The sequence below is a fragment of the Taudactylus pleione genome, unplaced genomic scaffold (genome assembly GCF_031769625.1).
Source record: "Taudactylus pleione unplaced genomic scaffold, aTauple2 ptg000051l, whole genome shotgun sequence".
Classification (NCBI taxonomy): Eukaryota; Metazoa; Chordata; class Amphibia; order Anura; family Myobatrachidae; genus Taudactylus; species Taudactylus pleione.
In genome coordinates, this window is record NW_028284453.1 from 1,870,031 (window position 1) to 1,893,289 (window position 23,259).

General features: G+C 48.4%; 1 protein-coding gene across 1 annotated transcript in view; it reads left to right on the top strand.

Moving 5' to 3' along the window:
- The first annotated feature begins 3,985 nt into the window (after window positions 1-3,985).
- LOC148535441 (cell adhesion molecule CEACAM19-like) overlaps window positions 3,986-23,259 on the top strand; it is a 53,230-nt gene continuing 33,956 nt past the window's right edge. Inside the window, exons 1-2 of the mRNA XM_088462608.1 lie at window positions 3,986-4,024; window positions 18,708-19,064. Of these exons, the coding sequence (XP_088318734.1) occupies window positions 4,003-4,024; window positions 18,708-19,064 (379 nt within the window). The 5' untranslated portion in view covers window positions 3,986-4,002. The remainder of the gene's footprint in view (window positions 4,025-18,707; window positions 19,065-23,259) is intronic.

The following is a 23,259-nucleotide window of genomic DNA, read 5'->3' on the forward strand; positions in this document are numbered from 1 at the left end:
TTGGTGCAACCTTTTGGACATAAAAACACTATTGTGAGGTGTGAGGTGTTCAGAAGAAACTGGAAATGAGTGGAAATTAAGGTTTTTGAGGTTAATAATAGCATAGGAGCAGAAAAATCAACACATTCTGTGATTTTAGCTGTTTTTATGCTTTTTTAAAAAAAAATACAGATCCAAAACACAAAACCCAGAACCCAAAACACTGAAGGGTGGTTTTGGCAAAACCAATCCAGATCCAAAACACGAAGAAAGATCCAGATCCAAAACCAAAACACAAAACACGAAAAGTGGCCGGTGCACACCCCTAATTCATACGCATGTCCGAGTTGAAACTCATAACCCTATAAAGTATTTAAATATTTGGTACAGCCTAATTTTGATGAAAGAACCAAAGTGACCCTTTTTTCATAATAAATTAACCTGTTTTTGCTTCAATTTAGGAACCTAACTAAGTTTAAAAAATGTCCAGAATGAGGGAAGTGGAAGTTACATCCAAAAGCAGCATTGTGTCCAAGGCGGAAAAATACATGACAGTTATAAGTTGCCCCTTAAAACGAGTGTAAAATGAAATCTACACAAAACAAGAACCAGGTAATCAAACATACATTACTTTGTGTCCCAAAACCTAACATTTACCCAAACCAAAACTAAAAACAAAACCTGTAACAAACTTTGTGAAAATATTTAAGCATATATTTCTATTAACAGATCCACACAAACTCACCATCCAGAAGAGGTGAAGAGGGGCCCCCAGAAAACAAGACAACATCCTCACAAATTGGTGGTGGGGTTTGCTGTCTAAAAGTCTCTGGTGTCAGACACCTCTTTTTAGGTGGTAGATTTGATGGCCCTACAGAACAGCATTCACATTGTCATTGTGTCATTTACATTACTGTGTGTCTACAAACAACTAGTGGAGTTTAACTTACCAGCCTCCTCGGACTCTTGTTGCTGCTGGTGTTGCTGGTGCTCCCTTTGTGGGTCAAATGTTTGTTTCCTTTTCTTTGCTAGTATATAAAAGGGCACAAAATGCAATTTGAAACTTGACAAAATGCATGCCATTTCTTTTTGCTAACAAGGTACCATAAGAAATAGTGTGTTTATGCCTCATTCATGACATAGGGCCTGATTCAGAGCCGGTCGCTATTTGCGCTCGCTCATCCAGAAAATAGGGGTGGCTATTCAAATGAACCGTTCGCTGTTTGCGGTCTGTTCACACCTCTAGGTCTGAATGAGCGAACAAAACTTGCGGTCGTTTTTTGGGAAACTACGCCCCCTGGCCGCTCGCATCCTACGTCATGTCCGCTATTTATTAGATTAATTGAGTACATCGAACAGGGTATGAGCTGCTCGCTATTCTTGTAGTTGGTTTTTGCTACCACAATTTTGCGAGCAGTTCTGGCTAAAAAATAACCCAGTGACGTGGTCAATGACGCTGCTGTTTTAAATATGCACACCCATAAAACGCCCGTTTTGACCCTTAAGCACGCCTGCGATCGGATCTCCACTCCCAGTTTTCAAGCACCTTCCCCTGTTACCACCCACATACGCCTCATCCTGTCACTCAAATTAGCAGGCATTCGCTATTTTGCGAGCACATGAATTTCGGCCGCACTGACTGGTTCGCGCATGCGTATAACGATCCGTACGCATGCGCAGTTGGGCAAACATCGCTCGGAGCGAACGAGCTGCCGCTTATGAGTGGCTCTGAATCAGGCCCATAGTCCTTTATGTAAATGAATCATGTTTTGTAATGTGTGTTGCTGTGGTATGTACTTCATCTTTCCAGGAATATAGAACCTGTGGTTTTCATAAATAAATTGTACACTTTACATTTAAGTTCGACCTAATAAATGTGTGTAACAGAAATTTGGTATTTCAAATGTGTGGTTCTCATCTTGATTGTTGAGTTTTTAAAATCAAGACAATCCAAAATTGACCTGCATAAAAGTAAACACATGTTTCTCATAACAAGTGCAAACTACACAGCAAGCTGTGTGAAAACACCTAAGACATTTCAAGTAGAGCGGCCCCGCGATACTTTTACGCCTCCCAGATTTTTCGCCAACATCACGTTTTTTGTAGGCGGAAAAGTATCGCGTGCCTAGCCGCTTTACTCCGTATTAAAGTACGCAACAACGGGACCTGGCGAAACTGGAACAGGTGGAAAGTACTGTCAGATTTGGGGAACTCAGCCTGATACCCCCCAACAGATGCTCTGACATGGGGGTTAGCTATGGTACCCCACAATTTTGCATGCTGAAGGTATTTGTTGTTTTTAAACATGCTCAATAGTTGCTAAATAGCATTTTTGTATAGTGGTGAAGAATAGTATTCTGGAGTATTTCTTCAAGAAAATAACTTATCACAGCAATTTTGGGGTACTTCAAAATGGGGGTCAGCATATTTAAAAGTTGCTAAAGTGAAGTTTAAAAAATCGTGAAAAATCCACCTGCCGCAAGCACCTGCAAACCAAAAAACACTTGGGGCATACTTGGGGACCCCACCAGAGTCAAGTTCGCTAGTTTTTAACTTTGTACCCCATTTTTTATTATTTTCGTCCCCTTTTTCTAAATAATTTTTTGGGGTGTCCTTAAGTGGTTTTTTTTTTGGGACACAGTTTACCTTTGGGGGGTTATCTGAAGGCTGCAGGGGGGTTCCCGCAACGCTGCACCCGAAAACCCCAGATCTGCACTTTTCTCCGCCTGCTATTCATAGGCGAAACTTTTTCGCCTAGTACATTGCATTGCCTTTCTGCCTAGGCGGAGAGTCTTTCAAATTGAATACGGGGTAAAAGTAAAACAGGCAAAAATGAAGTCATCTGCGAAAAAGTATCGCGGATCCGGACTTTTCGCCTCAAAAGGAATACGGGCCGCATGAGACAGTAGGCCAAAAAAAAAAAAAGCCACATTGGTTGCTGTTAGTTAACACACCCATATTAAAACAAAACAACAAAAAAAAAAACAATTATACAAAAACCATGGAACAATAAGGCAAACAAATACACATTTTGACCAAAAAAACAGACAACTTTTAAATATTACAAAACATACTCACATGTCTGCTTCGGGGTATCGGTGTCATGGACATAAGTTTTGCAGACCTCAGGAGGGATCAGCTGTTTGACGGGTTCCTCATATTCCAAATAAACTGCATGATATGGGTAGCCACCGCCAGTAGCCCTGGCATACCTGAGCTCATCTGCCATTTTTCCCTTAACATGGCACTTTATATCTGAAAAGCGCCTATTGCAGTGGTGGGTATCACACTTAGTGGGTCCCACTGCATTTACAGCAGGGCCGGATTAAGGCTGGTGGGGGCCCCAGGGCAACTAAATTGTGGGGGCCCCCTTCAAGCCACATGGAGCCCCCCCTTCCCGCTAAGCCTACCGCCCTCCTACTGCTCCGCCCCAGACTTACCTGAGTGACGGCGTGACCTCCCGGCAGAGCTGCTCCCTGGTTCTCTCATCGGTGTCGCGGACGTAATGTGTCATAGTGAACTTGTAGTTGCCAGGGTGGTGTATAGGGTGGTGATATATGACTTGGGGATCCAGGTGCTTTTAATAATGGATGGAGAATTACAATTAAGTTGCTAATTTGTAACTGCGGCTTTGGTACACATACGTATATTACATTCTAGTGTTTGCATGTTTGTTATTGTTTGTTATTTATCACTCAACAGGGTGATAAATGTTGATTTACAATATTGTTTAAACTTAATACAGATTGTTTTATCCATGTATGATGTCTAATTTAAAACAAATATATTAAACACAAGTACTTTATAACTAGAAAATGATAAAAAAAAACCCAATTAGTTTAAAAGAAACATGAGTCACAGCATGTAAGCACATTGTATCCCTCACTACATGGTATTCTGGTAATGTAACTAGGTTACAGTATGAGGAAGTTACACAAGAAATGTCCCCTCTATAACTATGTAACTAGACACAAATTCCTCATTCTACAAAGACTAACAGGAGAAACATTAAGGACATCTATAATGAGGCGCTCTGTAATAACAGGTAAGGTTCATATCCACACACAGTGCCACATACATAATGATACATCCGTAATACTACACTATTACATTTATGTTCTAGGACATATTACCATGGACCATACAGCACAACAAGGTTCCCATCCACACACAGGGCCACAGGTATAATGATACATCTGTACTACACTATTACATTTATGTTCTAGGACATATTACCATGGACCGTACAGCACAACAAGGTGCCTATACATTTCCCACATGATACTTTGGCAGTCTATGGTTATTAGGGACCTCCGCTGGGCAGCACTACAAGGGGGGGCCACTACTGGGGGCACTACAAGGGGAGAGCTACTACTAGGGGCAATTCAAGGGGAGACTACTACTGGGGGCTCTACAAGGGGAGGGACTATGACTAGGGGCACTACAAGGGGGGACCTTCACTGGGGGCACTACAAGGAGGGGACTACTGCTAGGAGAACTACAAGGGGGGGACTACTACTAAGGGCACTACAAGGGGGGACTACTACTAGGGGCACTATAAGGGGAGGGGACTACTACTAGGGGCACTGCATAGGGGCGGACTACCACTGGGGGCACTGCATCTGGGGACCACTACTGGGGGCACTACAAGGGGAGGACCTCCACTGGGGGCACTACAAGGAGGGGACTACTACTAGGAGCACTACAAGGGGGGGACTACTACTAGGAGCACTACAAGGGGAGGGGACTACTACTAGGGGCACTGCATAGGGGTGGACTGCCACTGGGGGCACTGCATCGGGGACCACTACTGGGGGCTCTATATAAAGGACAATACTGGGGGTACTGAATAGGGGGGCCTACAACTGGGGCCAGTATTTAAAGGGCACTGCATATGGGGTATCACTATTGGGGGCACTGCATGGGGGGAACTACTACTAGGGGCACTGCATAGGGGGGTACAACTACTGGGGGGACTGAATAGGGAGGACTACTACTGGGGGCACTATATAAGGGGCTTACTCAGTGGTGGGCTGGGCCGGGGTGCAGGGTGCCATGTGCCCCCTGGGCCGCAGCATCATGCGGGCCGCGGGCAGTCTGTGTCACTGTGACACAGATTGTGCCGCGTGTGTAGCACTGACCGGATGGAGTTCGGTCAGCGCTACACAAGCGACAAACACACAGCCAGCTGCGTGTTTGTTTTGATCAGCAGCCAATGAGAGTCTGTCAGACTCTCATTAGCTGCTGCTTGCGCCCACTGCAGGAGCCATTCCATCTTCCGGCTCACGTAGTGGGCAATGGGAGAGGCATCATGATGTCATAACGTCATGACGTCTCTCCCATAATGCAGAGCGGCCCACCCGGGAAGGACAGACGGAGGAGCGGATGGCGATGGCGGGAGTGGGGATTGAGGTAAGTGTTTTTTTTTTATTACGTGTGTCTACTGGGGGAGGGGCGGGCACTACAAGGGGTGGACTACTTCTACTGGGGGCACTACAAGGGGGAAATCACTAATGGAAGCACTGCAAGGGGGGGACTACTACTACTGGGGGCAATACATGTGTGGGACTACTACTACTGGGGGCAATACAAGGGAAGGACTACTACTACTGGGGGCACTACAAGGGGGGGACTACTACTACTGGGGGCACTACAAGGGGGGAACCATTACTGGAGGCACTACAAGGGGGGACTACTACTACTGGGGGCACTACAAAGGGGGAACCACTACTGGGGGCACTACAAGAGGGAGGGACTACTACTGGGGGCACTACAAGAGGGAGACCACTACTGGGGGCACTACAAGGGGGATATCACTACTGGGGGCACTACAAGGGAAGGGCGACTACAGGGGGGGCACTACAAGGGCGGACCACTACTGGCGGCACTGCAAGGTGGAGACCACTACTGGGGATTGTTACTGGGGGCACTTCAAGGGGGGGCTACAACTGGGGGGACTACTACTGGGGGCACTATGAGGGGGGGCTACTACTACAAGGGGGGACTACTACTGGGGGCACTACAAAGGGGGGACTACTACTACTAGGGGCACTACAAGGGGGACTACTACTACTAGGGGCACTACAAGGGGAGGGGACAACTACTAGGGGCACTGCATAGGGGGGAGGGGACTACTACTAGGGGCACTACATAGGGGGAGGGGCCTACTACTAGGGGCACTACATAGGGGGGAGGGGACTACAACTGGGGGCACTACATCGAGGTACCACTGCTGGGGGCTCTATAAAAAGGGCAATACTGGGGGTACTGCATAGGGGGGAGACTACAACTGGTGCCACTATTTAAGGGGCACTGCATAAGGGTTACCACTATTGGGGGCACTGCATGAGGGGTGGACTGCTACTGGGGGCACTATATAAGGGGCACTGCATAGGGGTACCACTACTGGGGGCACTATATAAGGGGCTTACTACTGGGGGCACAAGGGGCATTGCACAGGGGGGACCAGTACTGGGGGCACTGTATAAGGGGCACTGCATAGGGGGGACCACTACTGGGGGCACTGTATAAGGGGCACTGCATAGGGGGGATCACTACTGGGGGCACTACTGGAGGCCTGCATAAGGGGGTCCTCTCACACACGCACTTTCTTCAGGCACCCTGGCTACACGCTACTCCTCTGCCAGGGCCGCCTGCATGCATTTGACCCCCAGGCTAAAAGTTGCCAGCCAGCCCCTGGGCTTACTACTGGGGGCACAAAGGGCACTGCACAGGGGGGACCACTACTTGGGGACACTGCATAGGAGGATCACTACTGGGGGCACTACTAGAGACCTGCATAAGAGTATTAGCAGAGGGCCTGATTCATAGTTGTACGCAATACCGAATGTTTACAGAGTGGAGTGATTATCTGTAAACCCCTGGATACATCTGTACTACACTATTAAATTTATGTTCTAGGACATATTACCATTGACCACACAGCACAAGGTTCCCACCCACACACTGGGTCCCATTCAGACCTGGTCGCAAGCGCTGAGCGCTCGCAACCGGGTCGATGTTGAGGCCCTGCGCAGGGCAGCGGCCGCACTGCGTGTGCACAAGCCCCAGAGCGAGAGAGAAAATCTCTCACTCCGGAGCTCTCTACAAAAGGGGCGGCTGTCGATGTTAATTGACAGCTCGAACCATTTTGTTGGCGAGGCGGGGGGGTGGTTACCCAAACTGAGGCGTTCCTGGACGTTTTGTGGGCGGCCGCACTGACATCAGCAGTGATGTTAGTGGGGAGCTTCCTGCTCGATGAGAGCAGGAAGCTCACTGGGGCTTGCAGTTGCCGAGACCCAACCTTAGGGTCTCGTCGCAAGCCCTGATGGTTGCGATGGTCTTGACCATCGTGGCCATCACCCTGGTCAGTCACTAAGGCTGTGGGTGGTAACCCACAGCTTAGCTAGCTACCAGGAGGCCACACTAAAAAATACAAGTGGCCGCCCTCATTCAGAACGAGCGGTCGCTTCTTGTGACTGCCTCTGAATGAGGTCCACAGTGCCAGAGGTATAATGATACATCTGTACTACACTATTACATTTATGTTCTAGGACATATTACCATGGGCCATACAGCACAACAAGTTTCCCATCCACACACAGTACCACAGGCATAATGATACATCTGTACTACACTATTACATTTATGTTCTAGTACATAATACCATGGGCCATAGAGCACAACAAGGTTCCCATCCACACTCTCATTGACTGCTGTGCCCACTGCCGGAACCAGGCTGGAGCTCACTCATGTGGGGCACTACAAGCGGAGGGCTACTACTAGGGGCAATTCAAGGGGGAAATACTACTGGGGGCACTAAAAAGGGAGGGACTATGACTAGGGGCACTACAAGGGGGGGACCTCCACTGGGGGAACTACAAGGAGGGGACTACTGCTAGGGGAACTACACGGGGGGACTACTACTGGGGGCACTACAAGGGGGAGACTAATACTAGGAGCACTATAAGGGGAGGGGATGACCACTGGGGGCACTGCATCAGGGGACCACTACTGGGGGCACTACAAGGGGAGGGCTACTACTAGCGGCAATACAAAGGGGGACTACTACTGGGGGCACAAGGGGCACTGCAAGGGGGGGGCTATTACTAGGGGCAATACAAGGGGAGGGACTATGACTAGGGGCACTGCATAGGGGTGGACTGCCACTGGGGGCACTGCATCGGGGGACCACTACTGGGGGCTCTATATAAAGGACAATACTGGGGGTACTGAATAGGGGGGGACTACAACTGGGGCCACTATTTAAAGAGCACTGCATAAGGGGTATCACTATTGGGGGCACTGCATGGGGGGAACTACTACTGGGGGCATTATATAAGGGGCACTGCATAGGGGGTTCCACTACTGGGGGCACTGCATAGGGAGGACTACTACTGGGGGCACTATATAAGGGGCTTACTACTGGGGGCACAAAGGGCACTGCACAGGGGGGACCACTACTTGGGGACACTGCATAGGGCGGATCACTACTGGGGGCACTACTAGAGGCCTGCATAAGAGTATTAGCAGAGGGCCTGATTCATAGTTGTACGCAATACTGAATGTTTACAGAGTGGAGTGATTATCTGTAAATCAGGGCCACTGTCTTGTACTCGCCCCCCAGGCTAAAAGTTACCAGCCAGCCCCTGGATACATCTGTACTACACTATTAAATTTATGTTCTATGACTTATTTCCATGGACCATACAGCACAACAAGGTTCCCATCCACACACAGGCCCTGATTCAGAGCCGGACGCTCTGACAGAGCGCTCGCTCTGAATCAGGGCCGTACTTCTTGTGTTTCAGAGCGGCCTCCTGGCCGCTCGCATAGCTGTGGGTGACCACCCACAGCTATAGCGAGTGGCCAGAAAGATGGTCGCGATGGTCAAGACCATCGCGACCATCGGGCTTGCGACAAGACCCTTGTGGTAGGGTCTCGTTGCCGCAAGCCCCAGAGTGCTTTTGGCTCTAATAGAGCTGAAAGCACTCCCACTGACATCACTTGTGATGTCAGTGGGGCCGGCCCCAGACGGTAGGGATTCCCATGGGAACGCCTCCATCTGGGCAACCACGCCCCCGGCCCGCCCTGGAAGTGAAACCCTTAGTGTTAGGGACTGCTAGTAACAGAGAAGCCGTGACGTGGCCTAGCAGCCTCCCATGTATTTGCAAATGCATGCAACTAATATCTCTGAATTTCTATGACCATATAGTCTTCATATATTGTTGTAGGTATTATTCAGTGTGCTGAGGTACAATAGGGGGTTAAATCCCCCTCCTTCTACTTAGTATGACCCCTCCCTTTCATGCACCTGTTTAGTACTGTTAGATTGATTGAGCAGCTGCCATTTTTGTTTGTTTGTTATGAGTTGCATGAAGGAGCCAGCATTAGTAGGGCATGCTGGTTCTAGTAGTGCTAGTTGGAGTTGCCAGGGGTGACTCCCAGGTAAGCTGGCTCTCAATTTGGATGCATTTATGTATGTGCCTTTATCATGAGGCCTTACATTTGACAAAATTATATATGTGCCTTTATCATGAGGCCTTATAATTGGTATATTTTACATTTGGGGTGAGCGTTTTGGCGTAGGGCCACCGGGACTGGTCTTGCTGGGCCTCCTCAGGGCATCACCACTTAATACACATAGTTGCTTTTCACATCACCTTTTATGTTTGTTTACTATTCATGTATTTTTTCACATATATTTTAACCTCTCATTCCACACTTAATGATTACTCGCACACATCTATACTTTACACTGCACTGTCACTCTTTTTCCATTTTCGTGTGATGCCCTGGGGGGGTCCTGGGCTGGACGTTTTTTCGGGTGCACTGCACCCCGGACGTGAACCCCTTAGTGTTAGGGACTGCTAGTAACAGAGAAGCCGTGACGTGGCCTAGCAGCCTCCCATGTATTTGCAAATGCATGCAACTAATATCTCTGAATTTCTATGACCATATAGTCTTCATATATTGTTGCAGGTATTATTCAGTGTGCTGAGGTACAATAGGGGGTTAAATCCCCCTCCTTTTTCTTCTCTTACATCAGGCAGGTATCTCAACCACATGTTGGTCTATGTATGATATTTTTGTTTTCAAACACTGTATCCTTAGTGTAATCTGTATTTAGTGCTACATGTGTTTCATATGTTTTTATTATCTATATACATAGGACCTCATTCAGGGGGCTGATTGGGAAAAAATTCTGAAAGTGGCCTCAATTAGGTGGAACCAAATTACCTGTCAGTGCAGCCAAAACAAAAATAGGTGGTGTTAGCATACTGTTATTTTAGTAATAAATTTACAAAGCACAGACCTTTTTAGTGACTGCAGTAAGATACAGACAGCATTTTAGCAACTGCAGTACAATACAGAGAGCATCTCATTGATCATCATACAATACAGAGCGAATCCTGTTCATCATGTAGTGCTTAACAAATAAAGGATAATAATTCTCATCACTGTCATACATTACAGAGAGCATTGTATGGCAGTCATTATTCTTATTATTATTGTTTTGAGAAGCATTCTGGAGAATACTGACAAATGGTGTGGCCACCACGTTCACCCAACGTTAACTCAATCGAGCATTTATGGGATGTGATGGAGAGGTCCATTCAGGGAACTGTGGGAAGGTACAGTATCTAGTTGCATGGGTCAACATCTCTCCAGAGGTCTGAATGCCATGTCGAGTTGCTGCATTTCGCTGGGCTAGAGGGGTTCATATACACATATATACCTGAAGGGACCCAGACCATGCACTCAATAATGATTAGTCTCTGTGGTGGCTGGCCCTTAAACATGGGCTCTTACCACTGCATTCGCCTGTGTTCCTTTCATGCCTCAGTTCTACATAGCACCTGCCTACTCAGAGAAGTCCTGATAAGGTGTATTGCCAATCCGCCGCTTACCACATTGACAATGTGCATTGGATTTTTTGATTTTGTACTGGTAAATTCCGATGGTCCGCCCAACATACTTTAAGGCTCACACCTACTCTGTACTCTCGTAAAATGCCTATGCACTTACAGTTAGGTGACAGAGTGTGCTGTGTGCTGTGCAACAGTGTAAACATCACATTACATTGCACCTTCATACCATTTTGTGAACAGCTCTTTATTTACTTAAAACACAGACTATTGCTCTGTGAAGTTTTATTTAATGTATTTATTATCTCTTAATTAAATCTCATTTGTACTGACAAAATAAGCAGAAAAATGTGTTCTTAATATAGTGAAATGGGGGTGCAGGGTTCTGCGATAGCACAATAGAGAGGATTCTCAGCAGTTAGGAAACTCGCTGTGGAGCTGCTGAACTGAACCCTTTATTCAATTCTGCATTATCTGAGTGCTCCATGTGACACGAAGGGGTCTGTTTATCATTGATGACAGATAGCGCCGCATTCAATTTGGCAGCGAAAAGTCAGAATCGGCGATAATTTATCACCGATGACGTCATTTTTGCATGCTTCAATTATCCCCGTATTCAATGACAAAGACTTTTCAACGGTGCGAAAAGGCTTTGCAAAAAACCGTGGATAACTTTTCACCAAGTTTTACATGGCGAAAAAAAGTGCAGAATTGGGGTTTAGGGGTGCAGGCTTAAAAAAAATAGCCTGCACCCCTGGGAATGTCCCCTAAAAAAGATCTGTGTAAAAAAAAAATTACAAAAAAAATCGAGATACCCCCTAAAATTATGTTTCATTTTGGGGTGAAAAAAAATGGGGGACAAACTTCTAAAGTGTCGAAATTATTTCCAGAGGGGTTCCCAAGTATGCGGCAGGTGTTTTACAGAATGCGGGTAGTAGCGGCAGGTGCATTTTTGCAGAATTTTTAAAAATAACTTTAGGGACTTAAAAATATGCTTGCACCCATTTTCATGTACCCCAAATTTGAAGGGACATTTCAAAATAAAATCTAAGTGCACTTGAATCCACCACCACAGGTCCCTCTGTACCTTCTGGAGGCTGGTCTCCCTGGAAGAGCTGATAATTCATTTTGATGAACATCATCTTCTCCACATTCTGTGGAAGCAACCTCCTACGCCTTTCGCTGACAAGGTTCCCGGCTGCACTAAACACTCTTTCGGAGTACACACTGGAGGGGGGGCAACTCAGGTAAAATAGAGCCAGTTTGTACAGGGGCCTCCAAATTGCCTCTTTTTCCTGCCAGTACAGGTATGGACTGTCTGACATGCCTACTTGGATGCTGTCACCGATGTAATCCTCCACCATTCTGTCAATGGTGACAGTATCATATGCAGTGACAGTAGACATGTCAGAAATTGTTGCCAGGTCCTTCAGTCCGGACCAGATGTCCAAACTTGGTCCTGCCTGCCCTGCATCACCGCCAGCGGGTTGCTTAGGATACCTAAGTTTTTTCCTGGCAGCCCCAGTTGCAGGAGAAAATGAAGAAGGAGCCGTTGACGTGTCACGTTCCGCTTCAGCTGACAGTGTGTTCACCAGCAGGTCTTTGCACCTCTGCAGGCTTGTGTCGGCCGGAAAGAGAGACACCACATAGGCTTTAAACCTAGGATCGAGCACGGTGGCCAAAACGTAGTGGTCTGATTTCAACAGATTGACCACCCTGGAATCCTGGCAAAGCGAATGAAGGGCTTCATCCACAAGTCCCACAAGCCGAGCGGAATCGCTCCATCTTAGCTCCTCCTTCACTTTCTCCAGCTGCTTCTGCAAAAGCCTGATGAGGGGAATGACCTGACTCAAGCTGGCAGTGTCTGAACTGACTTCACGTGTGGCAAGTTCGAAGGGCTGGAGAACCTTGCACAACACGGAAATCATTCTCCACTGCGCTTGAGTCAGGTGCATACCCCCTCCTTTGCCTATGTCATAGGTGGATGTATAGGCTTGTATGGCCTTTTGCTGCTCCTCCATCCTCTGAAGCATATAGAGGGTTGAGTTCCACCGCGTCACAACCTCTTGCTTCAGGTGATGGCGGGGCAGGTTCAAGAGTGTTTGCTGGCGCTCCAGTCTTCGGCACGCAGTCGCTGAATGGCGAAAGTGGCCAGAAATTTTTCGGGCCACCCAAAGCGTCTCCTGCACGCCCCTGTCGCTTTTCAGAAAATTCTGCACCACCAAGTTTATTGTGTGAGCAAAACATGGGACGTGCTGGAATTTGCCCAGATGTAATGCCTGCACAATATTGGTGGCGTTGTCAGATATCACAAATCCCCAGGAGAGTCTAAGTGGGGTAAGCCACTGGGCGATGATTTCCCTCAGTTTCTCTAAGAGGTTGTCGGCGGTGTGCCTCTTACTGAAACCGGTGATACACAGCGTAGCCTGCCTTGTAACGAGCTGGCATTTCTGAGATGCTGCTACTGGTGACGCTGCTGCTGTTGCTGCGTAAGGTGATACATCTACCCAGTGGGCTGTCACAGTCATATAGTCCTTAGTCTGCCCTGTTCCACTTGTCCACATGTCCGTGGTTAAGTGGACATTGTGTACAACGGCATTTTTCAGGACACTGAGGACACTTTTTCTGACGTTTCTGTACAGTCTCGGTATCGCCTGCCTAGTGAAGTGGAATCTAGACGGGATTTGGAACCGGGGACACACTACCTCCATCAATTGTCTAAATCCCACTGCACTAATGGCGGATACCGGACGCACGTCTAACACCAACATAGCAGTCAAGGCCTCAGTTATACGTTTTGCTTCAGGATGACTGCTGTCGTACTTCATCCTCCTCGCTAAGGACTGTTGGAGGGTCAATTGTTTAGTAAAAGTAGTGGTGTTCCTACTTCCTCTCTGGGATGATGAACGACTCCCAGCAGCAGCAACAGCAGCAGCGGCAGCAGTAGGCGTAGCAATGCAGGATCCTCCAGAGGAATCCCGGATAGGAGAGTCAGTCATGCCAGTGACATGGCCTGCAGGACTACTTCCGATCCTGACTAAGGAGGAAATTGACGAGGAGGGAGTTGACGGTGTGGTTTGCAGGTGCTTGGATACAACAGGACAACGGGATTTAGGTGTCCCTGGACTGCTTACGGTCTTAGCCAAAGTTTCTGAACTTGACAGTAACTTTTTATGAACGCGCTGCAGGTGCCGTATAAGGGAGGATGTTCCTAGGTGGTTGATGTCTCTACCCCTACTTATTTCACCTTTACATATGGTACATATGGCAAGACAGTTGTTGTCCGGATTTGGATAGAAATATTGCCAGACCAAAGAGGTGGAATGTTTGGTCTTCTGCCCAGGCATGACCGTGATGGGCTTTTTCATCCCACGGACAACAACTGTCTCCCCCGGAGCCTGATTTAAACAAACCACATCACCATCAGAATCCTCCTCGCCAACTTCCTCCTCAGCGCCAGCTACACCAGTATCCTCATCCTGTTGTACTTCAACAGTGACATCTTCAATTTGCATATCAGCAAGTGGACTGTGGGTGCTCCTTTCAGCACTTGCAGGGGGCGTGCAAATGGTGGAAAGAGCCACCTCTTCCCGTCCAGTGCTGGGAAGGTCAGGCATCGCAACCACCACCACACTTGGACTCTCCTTGGGGATTTGTGATATCTTCTTAGAAAGCACAGTTCTTCGCTGTGCTTTTGCCAGCTTAACTCTTTTGATTTTTTTAGTGGGAGGAGGGCTTCCATCGTCATGTGAAGCTGAACCACTAGTCATGAACATACTAGGGATCGACCTTAGCCGTTCCTTGCCACTCCGTGTCGTAAATGGCATATTGGCAAGTTTACGTTTCTCTTCAGCTGATTTAAATGTCTTTTTCAAGGTCATTTTCCTGAACTTTGCCATTTGGGATTGTATGTGCCCTCTACTATGACATTGGGCAACGGCCTTGGCAGACGACGTTGATGGCATGTTATCGTCTATGTCATGACTAGTGGCAGCAGCTTCAGCACTAGGAGGAAGTGGTTCTTGATCTTTCTCTATTTTATTTTTATCGGAGAAAGTTTGGTCCTCCATTTATGTTATATCGATTTGATATATACGTGCGGCTAAACACAGAAAATATTTTTTTTTTTGGTTTGGACTGGAGTGTACTTTGTGGGTTACAGCACCCTTTAACGGTCAAGCCAGCCGGCCCTTTACTTATGACACAGGCGCACGCTTGGCACTACTTTGTTGATGCACGTGCGGCTACTGCGCACACAATTCACAAACACAGAAAATAATTATTTTTTTGGTTTGGACTGGAGTGTACTTTCGGGGGTTACAGCACCCTTAACGGTCAAGCCAGCCGGCCCTTTACTTATGACACAGGCGCACGCTTGGTACTACTTTGTTGATGCACGTGCGGCTACTGCGCACACAATTCACAAACACAGAAAATAATTTTTTTTTTGGTTTGGACTGGAGTGTACTTTCGGGGGTTACAGCACCCTTAACGGTCAAGCCAGCTGGCCCTTTACTTATGACACAGGCGCACGCTTGGCACTACTTTGTTGATGCACGTGCGGCTACTGCGCACACAATTCACAAACACAGAAAATAATTTTTTTTTGGTTTGGACTGGAGTGTACTTTCGGGGGTTACAGCACCCTTTAACGGTCAAGCCAGCCGGCCCTTTACTTATGACACAGGCGCACGCTTGGCACTACTTTGTTGATGCACGTGCGGCTACTGCGCACACAATTCACAAACACAGAAAATAATTTTTTTTTGGTTTGGACTGGAGTGTACTTTCGGGGGTTACAGCACCCTTTAACGGTCAAGCCAGCCGGCCCTTTACTTATGACACAGGCGCACGCTTGGCACTACTTTGTTGATGCACGTGCGGCTACTGCGCACACAATTCACAAACACAGAAAATAATTTTTTTTTGGTTTGGACTGGAGTGTACTTTCGGGGGTTACAGCACCCTTAACGGTCAAGCCAGCCGGCCCTTTACTTATGACACAGGCGCACGCTTGGCACTACTTTGTTGATGCACGTGCGGCTACTGCGCACACAATTCACAAACACAGAAAATAATTTTTTTTTTGGTTTGGACTGGAGTGTACTTTCGGGGGTTACAGCACCCTTAACGGTCAAGCCAGCCGGCCCTTTACTTATGACACAGGTGCACGCTTGGCACTACTTTGTTGATGCACGTGCGGCTACTGCGCACACAATTCACAAACACAGAAAATAATTTTTTTTTGGTTTGGACTGGAGTGTACTTTCGGGGGTTACAGCACCCTTTAACGGTCAAGCCAGCCGGCCCTTTACTTATGACACAGGCGCACGCTTGGCACTACTTTGTTGATGCACGTGCGGCTACTGCGCACACAATTCACAAACACAGAAAATAATTTTTTTTTGGTTTGGACTGGAGTGTACTTTCGGGGGTTACAGCACCCTTTAACGGTCAAGCCAGCCGGCCCTTTACTTATGACACAGGCGCACGCTTGGCACTACTTTGTTGATGCACGTGCGGCTACTGCGCACACAATTCACAAACACAGAAAATAATTTTTTTTTGGTTTGGACTGGAGTGTACTTTCGGGGGTTACAGCACCCTTTAACGGTCAAGCCAGCCGGCCCTTTACTTATGACACAGGCGCATGCTTCGCACTACTTTGTTGATGCACGTGCGGCTACTGTGCACACAATTCACAAACACAGAAAATAATTTTTTTTTTGGTTTGGACTGGAGTGTACTTTCGGGGGTTACAGCACCCTTAACGGTCAAGCCAGCCGGCCCTTTACTTATGACACAGGTGCACGCTTGGCACTACTTTGTTGATGCACGTGCGGCTACTGCGCACACAATTCACAAACACAGAAAATAATTTTTTTTTGGTTTGGACTGGAGTGTACTTTCGGGGGTTACAGCACCCTTTAACGGTCAAGCCAGCCGGCCCTTTACTTATGACACAGGCGCACGCTTGGCACTACTTTGTTGATGCACGTGCGGCTACTGCGCACACAATTCACAAACACAGAAAATATTTTTTTTTTTGGTTTGGACTGGAGTGTACTTTGGGGGTTACAGCACCCTTTAACAGTCAAGCCAGCCGGCCCTTTACTTATGACACAGGCGCACGCTTGGCACTACTTTGTTGATGCACGTGCGGCTACTGCGCACACAATTCACAAACACAGAAAATAATTTTTTTTTTGGTTTGGACTGGAGTGTACTTTCGGGGGTTACAGCACCCTTAACGGTCAAGCCAGCCGGCCCTTTACTTATGACACAGGCGCACGCTTGGCACTACTTTGTTGATGCACGTGCGGCTACTGCGCACACAATTCACAAACACAGAAAATAATTTTTTTTTTGGTTTGGACAGGAGTGTACTTTCGGGGGTTACAGCACCCTTAACGGTCAAGCCAGCCGGCCCTTTACTTATGACACAGGCGCACGCTTGGCACTACTTTGTTGATGCACGTGCGGCTACTGCGCACACAATTCACAAACACAGAAAATAATTTTTTTTTGGTTTGGACTGGAGTGTACTTTCGGGGGTTACAGCACCCTTTAACGGTCAAGCCAGCCGGCCCTTTACTTATGACACAGGCACACGCTTGGCACTACTTTGTTGATGCACGTGCGGCTACTGCGCACACAATTCACAAACACAGAAAATATATTATTTTTTTAGCACTTGGGGGGAGCACCCCTGATGGACAGAGCACCCCCTGGACAACACTACAGCACTCCTTTAGGACTGGGACACTGCACAGGACTTTGGAGTGGACACAGCCCCTATGGAGAACTGACTGCACAACACAGTCCAGCCAGCCCCTATGGACTTTGAAGTAGTGGACAACAGCAGCACTACACTACACTACACTACACTACACAGCCCTAACTCCCACCCTCCCTCTTCACTGTCCACAGCCGAGTGAGAAAATGGCGCCGACGCGGGTACCTTATATAGGATCCAAAACCCGCGAGACTCGGAAGGCGGGATGATGACGTTTTGCCTCGATTTCAGATCCGAGTCAGGCGGGAAAAGTCGAGCCTGACTCGGATCGGACTCGGATCGGGGGGGCTCGGGGTGGTTCGGATTTCAGAAATCCGAACCCGCTCACCCCTAGTTTGTTTACAACTATATTTGAACTATATTTAAATTAAAGAGCAATATTGGACTCATCAACGGTGTCAGCTTTGGGCACTCTACATTTCTTTACTTTTGTTCATTATTTGTGAGGTGTAGAAGCCACTTGTGAGCTGCCACAGACATAGCTGGTATTAGTAGTTATCGGCAGTTGTTTCCCTTGTTACAATAAGCAGCTGTCCCAGCAAATTATAACACATGTACTTTTGCCACTAATTACAGCAGCTGAAGCTCACATTGATGGGATCTGCCGCGGCAGCATTTCTATGCATGAGCAGCCACAAATAGACTCGGAGGGAGCGGAGGGATCTGTATCAGATATTTATGCCTCTGGGCTGCAGCTTTGCTGGCCAGGAGGGGATTAGAGTATGTGTATGAGGGGCTGGGAAGTGACTACTAGGGGATGGAGGGTGCTAGGGAGAGATTTCCCTATGGTGCCAATAAGCCTTGCACTGTCCATGATGACAGCACTGGATGCAAAGCATTATGTATATAAAGAAATGTATTCCTATATACCTGCTCCTTGTTACAGTATAACCCATATGTATATTTCCATCATTCTAGTCTCTGTGGCTTTTCTTGCCAAAGTTAGGTTACCTACCACTACTAGAACCACTCCTGGGGCTACAACTGTAACTGTCATGTAACAACAACTCACAATAATAACATGAGATTGGCCGGAGTTTGATATCTGGATTTTTCTCTTCCAGCTCTCCTCAGTCTGTGGATGGATCTGACCAGTGGGATGATCAATATTCAGCTGATCCCTCAGTATCCAGTGATCCAGGAATCTGTCACTCTGAGTATTACTGGGGTCACTGGGAGCAATCCGTCTGTCATTTGGTATAAAGGACTAAGCACCAGTGTTGGAGATGAAATCCTCGGATATATTTCTGGTCTTATTTCCCCACTAGTTACTGGGCCTCTGTACTTCCCTAGGGCCAGTGCTTTCCCTAATGGCTCATTACTGATCTCAGATCTCAATATAACAGACAGCGGTAATTACACAGTGATTGTACACACAGAGAAACCAGCAGAACGAGCCTCTGTGACCCTGACTGTCTATGGTAAGTAACATGTAATCACTGTGACAGGCAGACGTGTGATGAATAATGACCGGTGTCTCCTCTCCTCTGTGTGTGGTTGCCGGGTACAGGGGTTACTCCAGCACTGAGCTGTTAGGATGCCCACACACATACCAATATACTTACGATCCAGCGATGTGTCCGATTTCCCTTGAAATTCTCCCCAGCAGCTCAGCACACGATATGCACATGATATGCTGTCCAATCTTCATACGATCTCCTGCAGCCAAACTTTTTTATAGTGCATTGTGTCCTAGATTGTCAGATCTGCCGTACTGCATGGCAGATCTGAAGATGCGATGTGTGACCTGCGGGGGCGCGCATCGCATCGTGATCGTGAGTGGGGACTCCACACTAATACCTCACGCTGAGGAAGACTCCAGCATTGTAGGAGTTGAAACGCGTTGGTGTGTGTGTAGTGCCGTTGAGGGACAGTGATTTCCAGACTACCAGGAGGCCCACGATCTAGCCCGGGAAAGCATGGAGTATTACATCTATTCTTACGCCTGTTTGGGTGTCTGGGAACTGCACCCTCATTTTACGGTACGGGGCCTACCTATCTTTTGATGGATTAGATCATTTCTTTTTACTAATTGTTTTTATATATGTGGAAATTAAAGTATCTGGAAGTACTTCACTATATGATTTCTCTCTGAATCTTTTCACATATCTTAAAAGTAGAGATGAGCGGTTCGGATTCTGGGCCTGATTCAGACCCGGACGCTATTTGCGGCCGCTCGCTGGCTAAAAGGGGCCGGCTATTTAAATCATGTGCTCGCACTGCGTCGCGTAAAGCTGCCCACTAAGTAATAGCGAGTGTCCGCACTATGCGCTCGCAACTGTATAAACGCGCCCCTTTGCCACTCGCAACACACGTCATCTCCAGCAGTTGAAGGATTAATCGGGAACATCGAGAGCTGGAACAGAACTCAACTAGAACACTAGGAGTGACAATAGTTGATCAGGCAACTTCCTGGAGTTCTGGGGGCGGATTTATACCCAGGGGTAGCAGATAATTGAAGCACAGCGTCAGCTGACTGAGGGCCTAATTCAGACCCACTCGCGAGTGAAGGACGCTCGCAAGCGGGTCGATGGTGCCCGAATGCACATGCACACGACGGAGGGAGCTCCATCGCGCGCATGCGCGAGACCCGGCGAGCGACGAGGAAGCCATTACTCGGGGTCTCGCACCAAAGGGGGCGTGCTGTATATGGTGAGTGACAGCACACCCCCTTTGGTGGGCATGCCGGGGGCGTGGCTGCCAGACGGAGGCATTCCCATGGGAACGCCTACCGTCTGGGTCCGGCCCCACTGACATCAGTAGGGATGTCAGTGGGAGTGATTTTGGCTTGTTAGAGCCAAAATCACTCCAGGGCTTGCGGCCATGAGACCCTACCGCAGGTCTTGACCATCGCGACCATCATCATGGACGCTCGCTATAGCTGTGGGTGGTAACCCACAGCTATGCGAGCGTCCAAGAGACCGCTCCAAGAACAGGTAGGAGGGCCCTGATTCAGAACGAACGCTCTGGCCCTGAGATCATGCCTCCATTGGTTAGGAGGACTGTCACATGAGAAGAACTGTCATGGCGGCACCCATGATGGGAACTCCGATCCCCAACACACACAGCCGACCATGAAAGTCCGCAGAAAGCACCTAAGGCAGAATACTCAGCATCTTGCCCATCACTGCACCAGACCTCTGACCACAAGGAAGTCAGGGGAAGCTGGCATGGATGTAAGAGATAGCCGATCCTAGGCTGAACCCTGACAATGGGAATATAATCATTCATATCAAGGAGAAAAATGTAATGATGAGTTATTATATTAATTTTATGTCTGTATTATTTTATTTAGTAACATTACTGGTAAAGTCTGTGGGCCTGATTGCGGCCGCTCGCTGGCTAAAAGGGGCTGGCTTTTTAAATCATGTGCTCACACTGCATCGCGTAAGGCCGCCCAGTAAGTAATAGCAAGCGGCCGCACTATGCGCTCGCACCTGTATAAAGACGCCCCTTTGCCACTCGCAACATACATCATCTCCGGCAGTTGTAGGATTAATCGGGAACATAGAGAGCCATCGGAGCTGCTCGCAGTGCTTGTGGTAGCCTTTTCCTACCACAACATTGCGAGCAGTTCTGGCTAAAATACAACCTAGTCACGTGTGTAGTGACTCTACTTTGCTAATTATGCACGCCCATTAAACGTCGTTCTGACGGTCGGGCACGCCTGCGTTCACACAACCACACCCCTGTTTTTAAGCACCTTCCCCTGTTACCACCCACAAACGGCACTATGTCACTCAAAATAGCGGCCCGACTGTGGGCTATGGGCGAGCACTTTCCGATCGCAATGACTGGTTCACGCACGCGCATTGCGACTCATACGCATGCGCAGATTGTGAAAAATAGCTCAATGCGAGCGAGCGCAGCATAGCGTCCGGGTCTGAATCAGGCCCTCTGTGGAATCTGCACCGCTCCGAACATAGGGGATCCGAGTCCACCCTGTTCGGGTGTTCCCGGCCTGACTTGGATCCCCATTTGGGGCAGAACGGCGGCCTCCTGAGTTTGGATTCTCGCAAGAGAATCCGACGTCAGGGCTCCTCTATTGTAGGGCAGACCGCTGTGATAGCGGTCTGCCCTACACAGACACAAACATGCAGCTGCCAGCGGCACCTGTGTGTTTGTAATAGCAGCCAATGAGAGTCAGGCAGATTCTCATTGGCTGCTGCATGGAGGGAGCCGGTTGGAGCTCACTCATGAGCTTCGTCTTCCAGCTCCCTCCTCGCACGTAATACAGCAGAGCGAACAGCGGCTGGAGCGGGGATTCAGGTACGTTTTTTATTTATTTATTTATTTGTGTGTAAGGGGACGCTACTGGGGGCATGCTAATGGGGACACTGCTACTGGGGGGCATTCTACTACTGGGGGCCTGCTAATGGGGGCACTACTACTGGGGGCCTGCTAATGGGGGCACTACTACTGGGGGGCATACTACTACTGGGGGCCTGCTACTGGGGGCATACTACTGGGGGCATGCTAATGGTGGGCATACTACTATTGGGGGCATACTACTGGGGGCCTGCTAATGGGGGCATACTACTACTGGGGGCATACTACTACTGGGGGCATACTACTGGGGGCACTGCTACTGGGGGGCATCCTACTACTGGGGGCATGCTAATGGGGGCACTACTACTGGGGGGCATACTACTACTGGGGGAATACTATTGGGGGCCTGCTACTGGGGCCACTACTACTGGGGGCACTGCTACTGGGGGCATACTACTGGGGGGCATGCTAATGGGGGCACTACTACTTGGGGGCATGCTACTGGGGGCATACTACTGGGGGGCATACTACTACTGGGGGCCTGCTACTGGGGGCATGCTAATGGGGACACTGCTACTGGGGGGCATACTACTACTGGGGGCATACTACTGGGGGCCTGCTAATGGGGGCACTACTACTGGGGGCATACTACTACTGGGGACATGCTAATGGGGGCACTACTACTGGGGGGCATACTACTACTGGGGGCCTGCTACTGGAGGCCGACTACTGGGGGCCTACTGCTGGGGGCACTACTACTAGGGGCCTGCTAATTGGGGTACTGCTACTGAGGGGCATACTACTACTGGGGACACTGCATAGGGGGCCCTACTACTATGGGGACTGCATAGGGGGCACTACTACTGGGGACATTGTGTAAGGGACACTATTGCTCTGGGCACTGTATAAGTGGCACTACTACTGTGGGCATTGTTTAAGGGGCATTACTACTGTGGGCTTTGTGTATAAGGGTCACTACTGTGGGCATTGTGTAAAAGGGTCACTACTGTGGGCATAGTGTAAAAGGGTCACTACTGTTGGCATTGTGTAAAAGGGGCACTACTGTGTGTCGTAACATAAATAGTCACTACTTTATGGTGTAATGTGAATCAGGGGCACTATGTGCGGTGTAATGTGAATAAGATTGTGCACTGTGACTCCTAGGGCCGTAGCCCACTTTGTAAACAAGTACTGTGATTCTGCTGGCTGTACCCCACTGGGTGGGTGCACTACTTTTTCATTTCTGCCACTGCTGTGTGGCAATGTATCATAGATGTGCTTTAAACTGTGGTGTCTGTGCTGCTGCTTTGTCGCTTGGTAACCAGTCAGCTTACTGCAACCTTTGGC